Source organism: Bufo gargarizans, chromosome 9 (genome assembly GCF_014858855.1).
Source record: "Bufo gargarizans isolate SCDJY-AF-19 chromosome 9, ASM1485885v1, whole genome shotgun sequence".
Lineage (NCBI taxonomy): Eukaryota > Metazoa > Chordata > Amphibia > Anura > Bufonidae > Bufo > Bufo gargarizans.
Window position 1 is genome coordinate 61132639 of NC_058088.1, and position 17541 is coordinate 61150179.

At 44.2% G+C, this 17541-nt stretch overlaps 1 protein-coding gene across 1 annotated transcript in view; it reads left to right on the forward strand.

Moving 5' to 3' along the window:
- NUMBL (NUMB like endocytic adaptor protein) overlaps nucleotides 1–17541 on the forward strand; it is a 53473-nt gene that overhangs the window by 22264 nt on the left and 13668 nt on the right. The window contains exons 2-3 of the mRNA XM_044268615.1: nucleotides 12136–12279; nucleotides 17103–17244. Coding sequence (XP_044124550.1) covers nucleotides 17119–17244 — 126 coding nt within the window. The 5' untranslated portion in view covers nucleotides 12136–12279; nucleotides 17103–17118. The remainder of the gene's footprint in view (nucleotides 1–12135; nucleotides 12280–17102; nucleotides 17245–17541) is intronic.

Sequence of the window (17541 nt, forward strand, 5' to 3'; positions counted from 1 at the left end):
TCACACCAGGTGCACATAATTAGTAGATCGTTACTCTGCATGTTGAATGAGGCTTGCCCTATTTAAACCTCAGACATTTAGTTTGGTGTGCTCCTGACTGTTGAAGTGAGAGTGAGCACCATGGTGAGAGCAAAAGAGCTGTCAGAGGACTTCAGAAAAAAGATTGTAGCAGCCTATGAGTCTGGGAAGGGATTTAAAAAGATCTCAAAAGATTTTGAAATCAGCCATTCCACTGTCCGGAAGATAGTCTACAAGTGGAGGGCTTTCAAAACAACTGCCAACATGCCCAGGACTGGTCGCCCCAGCAAGTTCACCCCAAGAGCAGACCGCAAGATGCTAAAAGAGGTCTCCAAAAACCCTAAAGTGTCATCTCGAGAACTACAGCAGGCTCTGGCTACTGTTGATGTAGAAGTACATGCCTCTACAATCAGAAAGAGACTGTACAAGTTTAACTTGCATGGGAGGTGTGCAAGGAGGAAACCTTTGCTTTCCAAGAGAAACATCGAGGCCAGACTGACATTTGCCAAAGATAAAGTTGACAAAGACCAGGACTTCTGGAATAATGTTCTTTGGACAGATGAGTCCAAAATTGAATTATTTGGACACAACAGCAGAGGACATGTTTGGCGTAAACCAAACACAGCATTCCAAGAAAAGAACCTCATACCAACTGTGAAGCATGGAGGTGGAAGTGTCATGGTTTGGGGTTGCTTTGCTGCAGCAGGACCTGGTCAGCTCACCATCATAGAATCCACGATGAATTCTACTGTGTATCAGAAGGTGCTTGAAGAACATGTGAGACCATCAGTTAGAAAATTAAAGCTGAAGCGGAACTGGACCATGCAACATGACAATGACCCAAAACATACTAGTAAATCAACCAAAGATTGGCTGAAAAAGAAGAAATGGAGAGTCCTGGAATGGCCAAGTCAAAGTCCAGATTTGAATCCCATTGAGATGCTGTGGGGTGACTTGAAAAGGGCTGTACGTGCAAGAAACCCCTCAAACATCTCACAGCTGAAAAAGTTCTGCATTGAGGAGTGGGGTAAAATTTCCTCAGACCGATGTCGAAGACTGGTAGATGGCTACAAGAACCGTCTCACTGCAGTTATTTCAGCCAAAGGAGGTAACACTCGCTATTAGGGGCAAGGGTGTCCTATCTTTTTCCTCAGTTAGAATAGGCATTTTTGTAGAATGACATTTACAGAAGATCTTGAAAAGACTTTTCTTCAGTTTTCTTTGTTTAGTCGGATTACTTTAATCTCTCTGTATTGTTGAAACGGAGATGAAATAACCTTTTATTAAAAATGTTACAAAAAACCACATGCTTTCAAAGGGTGTCCTAATTTTTTCACATGACTGTAGCCCTGGTCATGGAACAGGGTCCCTTAATCTAGTGACTGGTGGTGATTTCAGCGGTTGATCCCCACCTATCTAGTACTGGGGCTGTTCCCACTCCTGACATTGTTTTAGTAACTACTTGCATTCCCCATGTAATAATAATTCTGGAGCATTTGTTCTTATGACTCTATGATGTGCCATTCCTTTATTAGTCCTGCTAAAAGTTATGAAGGAATTACTAGCAGTTTGCAATGAAGGTCCAGATGGCTGTTACCCGTTGGGAGGGGGGGGGGGTTGCAGGGACACCTCTCCCCCCAACTGGTAACACCCATCTGGACCTTCATTGCAAACTGCTAGTAATTAATTCCTAACTTCTAGCAGGAATAATAGAGGAACAGCACAACATAGAGATATAAGAATAGATGCTCCAGAATTTTTTTACATGGAGGATGCAAGTAGTCACTAAAATAGACATGTCAGGAGAGGTGACAGCTTCTGTTTTTACGGTGGTCATTAACAGGCCTTATTATAGGCCACCGCCTTCCATAGGACAGCTGGGCTCCAGCTCAAAAAGGCAGATCTAAAACCCCTTAGATGCCACTGTCGATAATGACCATGGCATCTAAGTGATTCCCTCTTTCAGGCAGCGGCACCCCACAAGTGAGATTGCTGGGTGCTGATATCTTTGCATGGCAGCCGGGGGCCTAATGAGGGCCCCCAGTCTGCCTGCAGTATATTCCTATGTGTCAGAGGTGCAACCTGATAGTGCCTGTCAGAATCATACTGAAAGTATAATACACTGTAATATAGAAGCGATTAGAAGATCGCCTGTCAAAGTTCCCTTGTGGGACTAATAATTGGTAAAAATAAGAGTTAAATAAAGTTTTATTAAGTTTAAAAAATATATATACAGTATATATGTATATATATATAAAAGGAAAAACTGCAACACTTTCAATGTAGTGAAAAGAAAATGAAGTCCTTTATTCACCTGTGCAACATTTCAGTACGCTTACTGGGACCGTTATCAAGCCTGATAATGGTCCCAGTAAGCGTACTGAAACGTCGCACGGGTGAATAAAGGACTTCATTTTCTTTTCACTACATTGAAAGTGTTGCAGTTTTTCCTTTTTTATTTATTTGACGATTGGTTGCGTCTGTACTGCTGGCACTCCTGAATTTAAGTACGGTTAGTGCTGCCTTGGATTTTCCTTTTCTATATATACACACACACACAAAAAATTTTCCATTGGAATAAATGCTTTTCAATGGAAAAACTTTCAGAAATAAAACCCCTCCAGGCCTCACATATTTAGAATTGTCACATCTGTAACGATCCGCAATATATCCCACATGGTGAACACTGCAAAAAAAAAAAAAAACAACAACAAATTGCTGTTTTTCCTTATTCTCAACAAAAAAATGAATAAAAAGTGATCAAAAAGTGTCATGTAGCTCAAAGTGGTACCAATGAAAACTATAAGTTGTCCTGCAAAATTCAAGCCCTCACGTGGCTCTGTGGAGTGAAAAATAAATGGGTCTTTGGTTACCACAAGACAAAAACATTTTTTCTTTTCTTTTTATTTTTTTAAAGGTTAGGTTTTTATTGTGGATTAGTAATTTACAGTGCCTTGCAAAAGTATTCACCCCCCTTGACTTTTTTCGTATTTTGTTACATTACAGCCTTAAGTTCAATGTTTAGTTAATCAGAATTTTATGTGATGGATCAGAACACAATAGTCTAAGTTGGTGAAGTGAAATCAGAAAAATATATAAATAAAACTATTGTTTAGAAATAGAAAACAGAAAATTGGCATGTGCGTATGTATTCACCCCCTCTGTTAGGAAGCCAAAAAAAGCTCTGGTGCAACCAATTACCTTCAAAAGTCACATACTTAGTGAAATGATGTCACCTGTGTGCAATCTAAGTGTCACATGATCTGTCATTACATATACACACCTTATTTGAAAGGCCCCAGAGGCTGCAACACCTAAGCAAAGAGGCATCACTAACTAAACACTGCCATGAAGACCAAGGAACTCTCCAAACAAGTAAGGGACAATGTTCTTGAGAAGTACAAGTCAGTGTTGGGTTATAAAAAATATCCAAATCTGTGATGATCCCCAGGAGCACCATCAAATCTATCATAACCAAATGGAAAGAACATGGCACAACAGCAAACCTGCCAAGAGACGGCCGCCCACCAAAACTCCCGGACCGGGCAAGGAGGGCATTAATCAGAGAGGCAGAACAGAGACCTAAGGTAACCCTGGAGGAGCTGCAGAGTTCCACAGCAGAGACTGGAGTATCTGTACATAGGACGACAATAAGCCGTACGGTCCATAGAGTTGGGCTTTATGGCAGAGTGGCCAGAAGAAAGCCATTACTTTCAGCAAAAAACAAAAAGGCATGTGGTGAGATTGCTAAAAGACATGTGGGAGACTCCCAAAATGTATGGAGGAAGGTGCTCTGGTCTGAGGAGACTAAAATTGAACTTTTCGGCCATCAAAGAAAACGCTATGTCTGGTGCAAACCCAACACATCACCCAAAGAACACCATCCCCACAGTGAGACATGGTGGTGGCAGCATCAGGCTGGGGGGATGGACTGGAAAATTGGTCAGAGTTGAGGGAAAGATGGATGGTGCCAAATACAGGGATATTCTTGAGCAAAACCTGTCCCACTCTGTGCGTGATCTGAGGCTAGGACGGAGGTTCACCTTCCAGCAGGACAATGACCCCAAACACACGGCTAAAGCAACACTTCAGTGGTTTAAGTGGAAACATGTAAATGTGTTGGAACGGCCGAGTCACAGCCCAGATCTCAATCCAATAGAAAATCTATGGTCAGACTTACAGATTGCTGTTCACAAGCGCAAACATCCAACCTGAAGGAGCTGGAGCAGTTTTGCAAGAAGGAATGGGCAAAACTCCCAGTGGTAAGATGTGAGAAGATCATAGAGGTTTATCCAAAGCGACTTGGAGCTGTGATTGCCGCAAAAGGCGGCTCTACAAAGTATTGACTTTAGGGGGGTGAATAGTTATGCACATTGACTTTTTCTGTTATTTTGTTATTTGTTGTTTGCTTCACAATAAAAATAAAAAAAAAACATCTTCAAAGTTGTGGGCATGTTCTGTAAATTACATGATGCAAATCCTCAAACAATCCATGTTAATTCCAGGTTGTGAGGCACCGAAATACGAGAAAAGTCAAGGGGGGTGAATACTTTTGCAAGACACTGTATATGTATTTGGTATCACTGTAATCGTACTGACCCAGAGAATAAAGTTATTGTGTTATTTATGCTGATGATTGAATGTCGCAAAATTTACAAAGTAAAAACTCAGTGGCGATATTGGTGGGGGGTTTTTCCATCCCCCCCAGGCAATAAAAGTTAACCAGAAAGCTGTGTGTACCCAGCTATGGTGTTATAAAAAACTACTACTTGTTCCGCAAAAAAAACACAAGTCCTCATATGGCCACATCGACAGAAAAAAAAAAAAGTTATAGCGCTTGGAATGCGATGATAAAAAAATTGCTTGGTCTCTAAGGTCCCAAATGCATTCAGGGCCTACTTCTTCAAGTCAGAGCGCCACCCTTCTCCATGGACTATGTTGGTATTGCAACTTACTCATCCCATTTAAGTGCAATAACAGACACAGTCCATCAGTTAGGGTGGCGCAGTTCTTGTAAAAAGCTCATCCAATCATGTCCTATGTAGTAGAATATATCTAGTCATACATGTATTATTTAAAAAATAAATTTTTTGTTTTTACCCTGAATGTGACTGTAGTTTTTTTTTCTGTCATGCAATTTTTAAAACCTTGTCCCAACCTTGAAATATAGGACCCTGGGGGCTTTATGGTACATTCAGAGGCCTGTGCTACAATATAACCCTAAGGACTACCCCAGCCAGATCTTAATATGCCGGGTAATTAATCTTGTAGTATTAGATCTCCCATGTGTCCATGTCCGGCACAGTCTTTGGAGGTCACCTGATTCCCCCCCCCCCCCCCCCCCCGATAATGCTTCCATTGACGGGCACCATCAGCCGTCAGTAGCAGGAAAGCACTCACCTCTGCAACTCTGTCTCCACCATTCTTAATCCCGTCAGAATCCAGTAACCTGGCAACCATTTCCAAGGAGACAGTGTTCCCAGGATATGTGGGGAGAAGGATCTCGCTGACAGCTGAGGCCTGGGATCACTCATCAGTGCCGTGTCTAAGGAGGTAAGTATTCTTTCAGTGTCATCCTCAGCTTGGGGTGACATGTTAGATGTGTGTATATATATATATGTATATATATATATATTTATATAGAGGTGATATTTGCAGCGTCCTATGTCAAAATCAATGAGTGCATCTTGTCTCTAGTCAGTGCTGCAGGGTGCAGATTCATTGCCCCTTACTGTAATACTGCCCCCTGCAGCTCTACCTGTAAACAACAACCATAGATGGACCGGTCATGGACAGGGTGATCTGATTTTTAAAACTACCGAGATAGTGCTGTCCTGCAACGTTTCTAGTACACAAGATACAACATTCAGGATGCATCTGTAGTAAGGAAGACTGGGTGACGTGTCCTTTTAAACCTTAAAATAATCAAGGTTGCGTCTCTATGGCAGATGTTTTATTTTCAAAAAAGTCTCTCGCACATTCCTTCTTAAATACTCTGTGCTGTCATAAATATTATGATTCTTGACTTGAATGTATAATCATTGACCAGTTGTTACTAGGGAAAAATGAGGAATTACATTTTCAAACTTTATTAGAGTTTTTCTTTTCTTTACTATCCAGCCCAGACCTCCATGACGACTTCTCCCAATCACGACTGATATCGGCAGAATTTGACATACAGTCTTTTTTCGCTCCTTTACATTTTGAGCACCCTCCATACATTTTCCCCACCTCTAGACAAGCTCACCATAAGTAGATGTAATACTGCCCCTGACCATAATAATGCCTCCCTTGGTGCCCCACCTTCTCAACCAGTAATAGTACCCCTTTAGGCCGCATTCAATAATGGTGCAGCTCTGAAAGTCCCCCTTTGTGCCACCGCACATTAACAAAGCTCCCTTTGTACCCCCCACACTGGACATTGGTATCTCATCAGCGCTCATGACTTCCTGCAAGGGTAGGTGGTAGGGCGGGGAGCCGATGGCTCTCTGCTCGACCATAGCTTTGAACTGGATTTGTGACTGGAGGACGCAAATACGATTAAAAGGCAGACGCAAATACGATTAAAAGGCAGCACTTGCCATGGTGGGCCCCATTCTCCTCTGAGTTCGGTCATGGCTGCACCCCTTACTTTTGTTACACCACGTGCAGGGATTTTTATTTTGATGCTGGTCCTAAATGGACGGACTGGGAACTTAAAGTGACCCTGGAAAATAAAGTAAAAGTGGTCCCAATGTTGTAGGTGGGTCACAATTTACAGAAATTGGGGAAGAACAAGTAGATAGTAGGGCCAATACAAGTAGGGAGGGTTAGTTATACCATAGTGCAGCACAGAATACCTCCTCAGAAGCTGTCTCTCTTTGGTGACCACTTTCCGTTCTCTTCCTCTTCCAATTGTCTCTAATATGGATATGGATCAGGAGGCTTAAGAGGTGAGATGTGGGCCACAACGCCAAACCAGTCCTACCTTCAGCATGCCACCTGGACTTCCTCTAATAATGACCCCTATACATCCCCTAATAGTGTGCAGTGAGGAGGGCTCGGGTGGCATTGGCTCACCAGGAGAATACCCTATAGTGTCTATGGCCAATCCGCCCCAGGGTTCCCACACAGTTTTTTCCACATATCCCTTTGGACCTGGTGGCTCCATGTCTACTTATGCTTTAATGATGTAGATGGTTATGAGCTTCTCATCAACTCGTCTGAAATAGTTATAGATTATTTTGGGAGGAGAAAAAAACTAACCTATGTCCATATTATCGTCGCCCGTGCTGGGGATGTGACAGTCTGCATAGTAGGATGGTTGTACAGCGTTACTTATCAGGACCTCTCCAGGCGCCGGTCACAGTGGATGAGACAAATCTTCAGCCTGTCTGTGGCATTACTCCCTCTGCCAGACTCTAAATGTGGTATTAAAGCCTCTATGGAGATGGGATTTGGAGCCGTGGCTAATCCCAGCTGCACTGCGGTCACCATGCAGGGCTTTGTGGTGGGCTATGGGGTTCCTCACTCCTCAGTGACTTGCGGAATAGTGCAAAGTATCAGGATGAGCACATGTGCCGTCCAGTTCTGCCACCAGATTCTGCGGTATAGATGCGGCAGCACAATTATTATAGTGACTGCCTGAGAAGAGGATATCCGGTATAATAATAGCCACTTATAGACAACATCGAGGAAATAATAGTCACTTCATGGCTCAGTGCTCCTCGTCAGAGCTCCTGCAGTGTAGACATTCACACTGTGTACGTGGCGGCGATGCTTTATATACTAATTGCACCCGGTTGTTAATGTATCACTTTGTAATGCTGACAAGTTACCATAGGTGTAAAAAAGGATGAAAGGTTGTCACATCCTACCCGCTACTGGTTGTTGGTGATTGTCAGTATACTTTTCATATTCAACCTAATATCAAATATGCTATTAGAGTTGAGTTCATAGAGAAGCATCCTCCATACTGGACGTCAATTAGGCTGAGTTCACACGGGCGTGATTTCCGCGCGGGTGCCATGCATGAGGTGAACGCATTGCACCCGCACTGAATCCTGACCCATTCATTTCAATGGGGCTGTGCACATGAGCGTTTTTTTTCACGCATCACTTCTGCAATGCTTGAAAATCGCAGCATGTTCTATATTCTGCGTTTTTCACGCAGCCCTGGCCCCATAGAAGTGAATGGGGCTGCGTGAATAACGCATTGCATCCGCAAGCAAGTGCGGCTGCGATGCGTTTTTCACTGATGGTTGCTAAGAGATGTTGTTTGTAAACCTTCAGCTTTTTATCACGCGCGTGAAAAATGCATCAAAACGCACTGCACCTGTGCGGAAAAAACTGAACAACTGAACGCAATCGCAGACAAAACTGACTGAACTTGCTTGCAAAATAGTGCGAGTTTCACTGAACGCACCATGAACGCATCCTGAGCCAATCCGTCACGCCCGTGTCAACCCAGCCTTAGGGTACTTTCACACTTGTGTTGTGAGGATCCGGCAAGCAGTTCCGTCGCCGGAACTTCCTGCCGGATCCGGAAATCCGTTTGCAAACGGATATCATTTGTAAACAGATCCAGATGTGAATCCGTCTGACAAATGCATTGAAATTCCAGATCCGTCTCTCTGGTGTCATCCAGAAAAACGGATCTGGTATTTATTTATTTTCAAATTTTTAAAGATGGGTACCGGATCCGGCATTAATACATTTCAGTGGCAAGTGTTCCGGAATTTTGGCCAAAGAAAATACCGTAAAGGGACTGAACTGAAGACATTCTGATGCATACTGAACGGAATGCTTTCCATTCAGAATGCATTAGGATAAAACGGAAGCGTTTTTTTCCGGTATTGAACCCCTGTGACGGAACTCAATACCAGAAAAGAATAACGCTAGTGTGAAAGTACCCATACCTAGAGGAAAGAGCGGCCACAAAGAACATCTCGGGAGGACCGAACACGTCTGTGCACTACACACACGGCTCATTGGTTTCAATGGAAATTGTGTAATGCTTTGTTTGCCCTGCAGAGAAACAGAAACCTCATTGCCGGTTCCTCCACAATTACATCTGCCCAACTGAAGGACACCCTGTGATCAATTTATTGTCAGCGCTTGCTTCCATCTCAAAGCCGATCACACGTGAAGACACCTGGCAGAGGAGATGAGGAGAGTTTAATTGCCCCTAGGCTTCCCCTCTCTACTGCTTTCGGTCACATCTCTTCTGCTCTTAAAGCCCATCTGTCAGCAGATTTGTACCTATGACACCGGCTGACCTGTTCCATGTGCGCTTGGCAGGTAAAGGCATCTGTGTTGGTCCCATGTTCATATGTGCCCGCATTGCTGAGAAAAATGAGATTTTAGTGCATGCAAATGAGACTCTAGGAGCAACGGGGGCGTTGCCATTACACCTAGACAAATGCCCTTCAAAGGGTGCAGTTCTGTGAGTGAACTGCTGATGCCTAATTTCAAATTGGGGAATTAAATAACAGTAGGAAATTACACTCATGAGTCTTTTTCCTGCATTTTCTCTCTGGTGTAATGTTAAAACTGTGATGTGAGCTGATGAGGCGTCTCTCTGAGACTTCTGATTGAGAAGCTGCAGCTACATCCCCCTCCTCCCTCTCTCTGATAGTCGCTATTTTACAATACAGTGCTCCCTCAAGTTACAATATTAACCTTTGTATGTTGAAACCATTGTAACTAGAGCCCATAACTCTATGGAAAGCTAAGCTAGTAATTTGTTCCAAAGCCCCAAAATGTCTTCCCAAGATAAGAGCAAATAAAGATTTAAGAAAATAAGCAGATACCTGGCAGATAAAGTCCTTACATGTAACAGTCAGGAGTAGATGCTAGAAGCGGTAAATCCCTTTCTATGATAAGGACAGGAGCTTCTTCAGGGTCTTGTATAGCACACAGCGTACCAGTAACATAACATGGAGCCGTCCTCACCTGACATCCAAAGGAGCAGCTCATCATGGACACAGACAGGGGGCAGTACAGGACATGTAGTAACGCACTGTACTGTAAAGAGGAGCTACTAGACAACCAGTACCAGAGAAATGGCCATGTTGAGCCTGAGTCTAGTTTCAACTTTTGATGGCCCAGAAAAGGCTATTGTATAATGAAAATATTGTATCCTGAGGCCATTGAATCTTGAGGGACCACTGTAGTCAGATTTTTTTGGAGACTTAGATTTCCAGAGAGCCTTCAGACAGGTGAAGAAGAAGAAGAACAGCCTGCTGGGAGGTGAGGTTGATGCCACAATCTCATTGCACTGCAAAGTTTTATCTCTTTGCCTCTTTAGCACAGATATAACTATATCCATACATCGAAGGAAATGTTCCTTCAGAGATGACCTCTATTGACACGCAGTTGCTTCCACCATCCCACCAGATAGCTGTTTCTGCCACGGGAAGCTGCAGCCAGCCAGATATTTCACCTTCAGGTGAATGGCTCATCATGCATTACAAGCACTGCTCAATGGCTCACCATTCAGGGTCATAGAAGGGAGGTCCTGATCAGAGGACCCCAGCAATAACCATAATTTGACCTAGGCATGCATAAGAGCAGGGGTTGTCTTTGTGAGAAGACCCCTTAAATGGGGTGGTCCTGGACATACTCACTGATGAACTGATGAACAACCCCCCAAACACCTGTTTCCAGAAGCTCTCGGGGCACTGGAACCACCCGGCTGCGTCCACTGGGTAGAGGCCATGCCTGGTGCTACTAATGGCCATTACAACTCCAATACAGGATGCCATCAAACTTCAGCAGTCTGGTCATGCAGTAGTATTGGGGTGGCAGATGTATTATAATTTGCCACTCTGGGTGGTAGCCCCTATAAGCGTCGTAATGGCAGCCATTAGTGATTGCATATAGCTAAGAAACGGGTGCAGAAGAAGATGACAACCAAACAGCAGTAACCCTGAGAGACCCAGGTTTCAGCGATGTTGGTCCAGAATAAAAATAACTCAAGAAGGAAACCAGCCAGAGGAACAGGCACACACCCATCTTTATTTTTTTAGGGTGACTTTAAATAGATTTCAATGCTAACAATGAGCATAGCTACCCTGGCTGATAATACTGGCGTAAGAACATGAACTGTAATAGACAATGTATCAAATCCAAAGAGCGATCAATCAATAATAGCAAATCAATGGTGGCGAGGTGCGCCTGCCTCTAGGTGGAAGAGGAAGGAAATTTCACATAAAAACTGAATAATCCAATATTACAACCTGTTTTCATGTCTCCACCCTTAGTCGTGGTCATGATGAAGGATCGGCATTAAGGGGATCCGAAATGCGTTGACATGAACTGTTTGTATGGATTTTAATGCATTTCGTTGAACAATAAAGCTGCCACGTCTAAGGTGAAGCTGGATTTTCCTTCTTTTGTTTTAGTCTGCACAAGGGTTGGATGAGGTGAGAACAAGATGGATGGAAAACAGCACCTCTCTTGTCTATGGGGTGTGGGCGGTATTGCAGTTTATCCGCTTTCAAAGTGTAATATCAGACACAGCCCGAGAACAGGGATGACTCTGTAGCAGTTTGTGCTCCAGAGCTGTTCTTCCTACCATAACTGGGGGCAGGAAATCCATGGCAGGTGTCCATACCAGGCAAACCTGGGAGATGCCCCCAGGCTAGGGCATCTATGGTGGTCTGGGTAGACATGCCATACTCCTGTGAAGCTGAGCATAGGGGTCACACAAAGACCCATATATACCTTGAGCCAACCCTGGTCTTCCAAATTCTCTCCTCCTATCATCCCATTTTCCTCTTGTAGATGTTACTCCCAGAGTCAGGTGTCTGGACCTACTGTACTGGGATTAGGCACTAAACGGTGCACACGGGCACCCTACTAGCAATGCACGATTTCTCCTCTTTGGGTTTTGATTAATTTCAATGACAGGCACAAGTTACGAAAAAAGAGCAAAACATATCATTGTAAAATAATAAAAATTGGCCGTATTTCACTTGCGCACTTGTCCACAAGACGTCTTGTACTGGGAATATACTTTGCAACGAGGGCAAATAAAGATTTCTTGAGTCTTGTTCAAGGTGTTTATCTTGGAAAACAACAGGCCTTCTGGATTTCAGAATATATATTAAACTGCATTCTTCTGTTTTTCCGTAGGTCTTATTATCTCACCTCCTTTCTACGGTTATCTCTGGCAACCATCTCGCTGGCGGCTCTCTCTGTGCTTTCAGGAGGGATCAGGAGGAGAACTTTAACTATTGGATGCCCACATCAGACCACCCTGCCGCTCCCACCAGCACTGTAAGTAGGGACAGCTGTAAAGGGGTTGTCAATGGTTTTACTGCTCAGGATAGGCCGTCAGTATGTGGTCATTGGAGGTCCAACGCCCCTGCCGTTCCACTGTTTCTGAGTATCTCTGGCACCAGAACTACACAGCGCCGTCCATTGTGTAGCAGACAGAGCTGGTTAACGTCAATGAAAGTCCTGTCCACTACACAATGGACGGAGCTGTGTGGTTCAGGTGCCTCAATTACTCTAAAACAGCTGATTGTCACGGTGTCGGACCTCCAATGACCACATACTGATGGCCTAGCCTGAGAATAGTAAAGGGGACAACCCCTTTAAATGGAATGTCCACCATGTGTTTTTTGTCTAGCATTCTGTGCTAAATTATTTCTTAATACATGTTCAGGTTTTCTGATCTAGGCTTCCAAATACCTTGCGATACAGTAAAATGATAAAATTCTGGCTGCCTGCAGCCTCCACTAGAGGGAGCTCATTGCATACTGTTTTATTATTGCGTTCAAGGGATAAACAGTATGCAGCAAACTGTGCCCTGGGTTGACCGAAGATAGATATTCCACATCTAGGATGCCAGTCACAGGCACCTGCTACAGATCGCCCCCAGAAGTCTGCATCTTATATGAATTTCCAATAGTGATGAGCGAACTTCTGTTTTAAGTTCGGCGTCTAAAGTTCGGCTTCCGATTAGCGGAGAATCCCGATATGGATTCCGAATACCGTTGTGGTCCGTGGTAGCGGAATCAATAATGGCCGATTATTGATTCCGCTACCACGGACCACAACGGAAGTCGGAATCCATATCGGGAACCATATCGGGATTCTCCGCTAACCGGAAGCCGAACTTTAGACGCCGAACTTAAAACAGAAGTTCGCTCATCACTAGTCGTAAGATCTGGTGGCACGTCGTGACGACCCACGCCAGTATTCCAGCGGCAGAATGTGATTTAGGCCCCATTCACACGTCCGCATCTGATCCGCATTTTTATGGATGAGATGGGCAGCACACTGTGTGCTGTCTGCATCTGTATGTCCGATCCCTCGACCCGCAAAAAAGATTAGGCAAGAATAGGCATTTTTAATCTAGGGCGGTACATGTAGAACGGGAAAATGTGGAACGTACACTGCCGATATCCATATTTCGCGGATCCGCGATTTGCAGACCGTAACACGGATACAGTCGTTAAAGGAAGTATTTCTGATAGTAACCTATTGGGGGGGGGGGATTCGGGATGCACGCGGCCAGTGTCCGCGTGTTCCGGACCTGTGATTTACTACGTGGAAGGCAGTCAGGGCATGCTGGGACTTGTAGTACATCTAGAGCTTAGGATGGACAGAAGCTGTGTACAGAGGGGGCAGTATACTGTAGCTAAAAGAGAACCGAATGAAGAGAACACCCAGCCGGGATGAAGGGACTCTCTGTAATTGGCCATTTCGCTCCCGCCATGTATAGACGTGTATTTGTACCGTTTCAGCATTTGTCTCCAGCCATGTCTTTGTGGCTTTTATATAGCAGATGTGTAGGGTATATTGTTTTATCCCCGCTACAAGGCGTATATGGTGCCAGCCCCGTACAATTGGTGGTGCGTCTCATTAAAGGGGGCAGATGCCAGCTCTGTGCAGATCTGCATGGACGATGTGTCTGGGGGTCCGGGCTTGTAGCGGGGGGGACTAATAGATTCTCTTATGTGTTTTTCCACAATGTCTTCTATAGAATTCTCTTCTACAAAGCCCATACCCACGGAACGTCACTTTTTTTTTGCCAATCCAAGGCTAATTAGCTGCTTGCTAAACAAAACCGTCTTATGAAAAAGGGATCTGTCTGACTCGTCCGGCTCTGTGTTCCCAGCTCCCCTTTTTTCCTGAGCAGTGGGGGTCTGTTATGGGAGAAAGACCCCCACATACAGGGCCACACACATCACTACATCTACCGTCCTTAATTGTCGTGGAATGAAACGTTTTGTATCTTTGTATTATAACTTGTGTTTCGAATCTCCGTCATTTTCACGATCAGTGAATGTGAATATTCGTATGGCCTAAAACCAGTGCAGGACTAATACTTTTCGCCGTATCTAGTCTAGACTGTGAATGAAAGACACCATCAGCACAAAGCTTTCTCCTGCCCTGACAGTTTGTTACAATGTATCAGCGACGCTGAAATCTATCACGGTGAGAATTTAACCCAACATCTCTAAACTGAAATAGTGGGGTAGAGTATACCGGTATACAATATACTACCATACCTTTTCACCGATGCCGCAAAGCTCTGAATATAAAGATCTCTTGCGGTGCCGTTACAACACCCATCCCCGAGTGGGGTTCTCCAGTCAGGAAGATGACATACCTACCTTAGGAACACTAGGGTAGATTTATCAAAACTGGTGTAAAGGAAAACTGACTTCGTTTAGTTGCCTTTAGCAACCAATCAGATTCCACCTTTCATTTTTCAAAGCTCCTTTGAAAAATGAAAGGTGGAATCTTATTGGTTGCTATGGGCAACTAAACTAAGCCAGTTTTCCTTTACACCAGTTTGATAAATCTCCCCCACTTGTCCTGGCCTTCCTGTCATTGTATGGAGCTGGTCACAGTGCCTTTAGGTTACTTTTTGTTCAGAACTAGAGAGAAATGATTGCTAAAGTACTCTTTTCAAAAATCAATCCCTGGGCCTCAGGCCCTCCCACAATAGGGTCACGTTAATCCTACAAGTCAGTGCTGCAACATGTTTGTCCAGAAGACAAAAGTTTTCCCAATGCCTCCTGTATCCAAGGCAATGTCTCTCCCATCAATGGCATGTGACTCTGAGCTCTACAGGGTTATAACCTCCACACATTGCCAAGGATTGTACCCGCTTTATCCTTCCCTTGCCTGCTCATACCCCACCCGATACTCTCATTTTATCCTTACAGTCACCAAAGAGTTAAACAAAAATGGCAGCAGCTAATTTTTCTAAATTTAATTCATCTAATTGTCATTGTCTAGGCTTTATTTTTCCCAGAACAGCACCCCCTCTTTGTGCACAGTTTTATGTAGTATTGCGGCTCATTCAGATGTATGGGACTGAGCTGCAGTACTAGACACAGTCCATGGACAGAAGGGGGAGCTGTTTCTGGGAAGAAGAAAAAAAAAAGCGTTTTTTTTTTTCAGTTTCTGTAGTGATTTCATGGAAACCACCCCCAAAATGGGTATAACATGAACCCCACCTATCAGTCGCTCTCACCCAGATTTTCTGTGCAGCTGTCCTGAAGTCACAAAAAATGAATGCCCCTTTAATTTTATTTATTTTTTCCTATGGCCAAATGGCGCTCATTTAATGGCTCGATGTTAAATCCTATCCGCTGTTATTTCCCGGTTTGTCTCAGCAGATTTGAGTATACCTCTCCCGGTGACATAGGCCTATAATCGCCGTTCTCCAGGAGGGGGCTCACTTTATTTTGCTCTCTTTTCGCCCTGAGAGGAGTCTCGCTTTATTTTGCTATATTTTGGCCCTAGGGGGGGTCTAACTTTATTTTGCTCTTTCTTTTTCACCCCAGGAGGGTCTCCCTTTATTTAGCTTTTTTTTTTTTTTGGCCTTGTGAGAGGTCTCACTTTAGTTTGCTCTTTTTTTTGCCCTGAGAGGGTTCTCACTTTATTTTGCTCTTTCTTTTTCGCCCTGGGAGGGGTCTCGCTTTATCTTGGGCATTTTTAGCCCTAGAAGGGGTCTCGTATTATTTAGCTCTTTTTTCGCCCCAGGAGGGGTCTTACTTTATCTTGGTCGTTTTTTGCCCTGGGAGGGGTCTCGCTTTATTTTGCTCTCTTTTCGTCCCAGGAGGGGTCTCGCTTTATTTTGCTTTCTTTTCATCCCAGGAGGGGTCTCACTTTATTTTGCTCTTTTTTTTGTCCCAGGAGGGGTCTCACTTTATTTTGCTATTTTTTGTCCCAGGAGGGGTCTCACTTTATTTTGCTCTTTTTCCGTCCTAGGAGGGGTCTCACTTTATTTTGCTCTTCTTTCGCCACAGAAGGAGTCTTACTTTATCTTGGTCTTTTTTTTTTTTTTTTTTTTGCCCTGGGCAAAAATTTTCTCTTTATTTTTTTTTGCCCATGGAGGAGTCTCGCATTATTTTGCTATTTTAGGGCCCTATGAGGGATCTTGCTTTATTTTGCTCTCTTTTTTTTGTTTCTGTGTTATTTCTACCATTCTGGATCCAGCTTTCGGGTAAACATCTTCCTCAACATATGTTTTCAATCTCGCCTCACATATGTCTGGAAGGCAGAGTGTGGAATTCTAGGAATTATTGACTCTTTGAGGCTCGTGGATACATTGGAATATTTGTGCCATTGGGTCTCCTGTGAGGTTCGCCACCAGCCGCCCAAACCCCTGACATTTTGCTGTGCTACACTGGGTCAGTATTCTCCAACCTGTGGCTCCTTGGCTGTTGCGAAACTACAACTCCAAGCATGGCCCAGCTATCGGGACATGCTGGAGTTGTAGTTTCGGAACAGCTGAGGAGCCACAGTTGGAGATCACTAAATTAGTTTAGTGACAACCAGTATGGTCGCCATTACAGCTTCCCCAGTTACCAGTCATAGCATAGCTAATGTTCTCTGCTATCAGCCATAATGTTGTAGAGGTTGAAGGATATTGGGGGTGTTTGTTCCATGTTACTGACATGAACAAGACCTGAGACCCCCTCGGGAGGATAATGCTGCCTGCAGAGTGGTCATGCCCCCCTCACGGATATGTTACAGCTATACTTTTGTGTTACACGACCCCACTATCAGTTTAGTAAAGAGGGATATGAAAGCATTTCACTTCATGTCTTCATGGCCGCCTCACTTATTCTTAGCCCGGCACCTCCTGAGATGAACAAGCTGCGGCAGAGCCTACGGAGGAAAAAGCCAACGTATGTCCCAGAGGCCAGCCGACCCCACCAGTGGGGGGCAGACGAGGAGGCCGTGAGGAGGGGGAAATGCAGCTTCCCTGTCAGGGTGAGTCTGTCTATCTATCGACTGACCAAATCTATCTGTCTAATTCATATATTTATCCATAACTATCCATCATCTCTGTCATATCTATCTATCTATCTATCTATCTATATCTATCTATATCTATCTACCCATCATTTCAGGGGCGTAGCTATAGGGGAAGCAGAGGACACGACTCAGAAGGAGGACTGAAAGATTTTATTGTCAGGGCCCCCTCAACAGTATTATACAATGACATTATATACAGAGACACTATAGGAAACGGGCGTGGCGGCTGCCGGGCCTCCGCTGAGAGCGCAC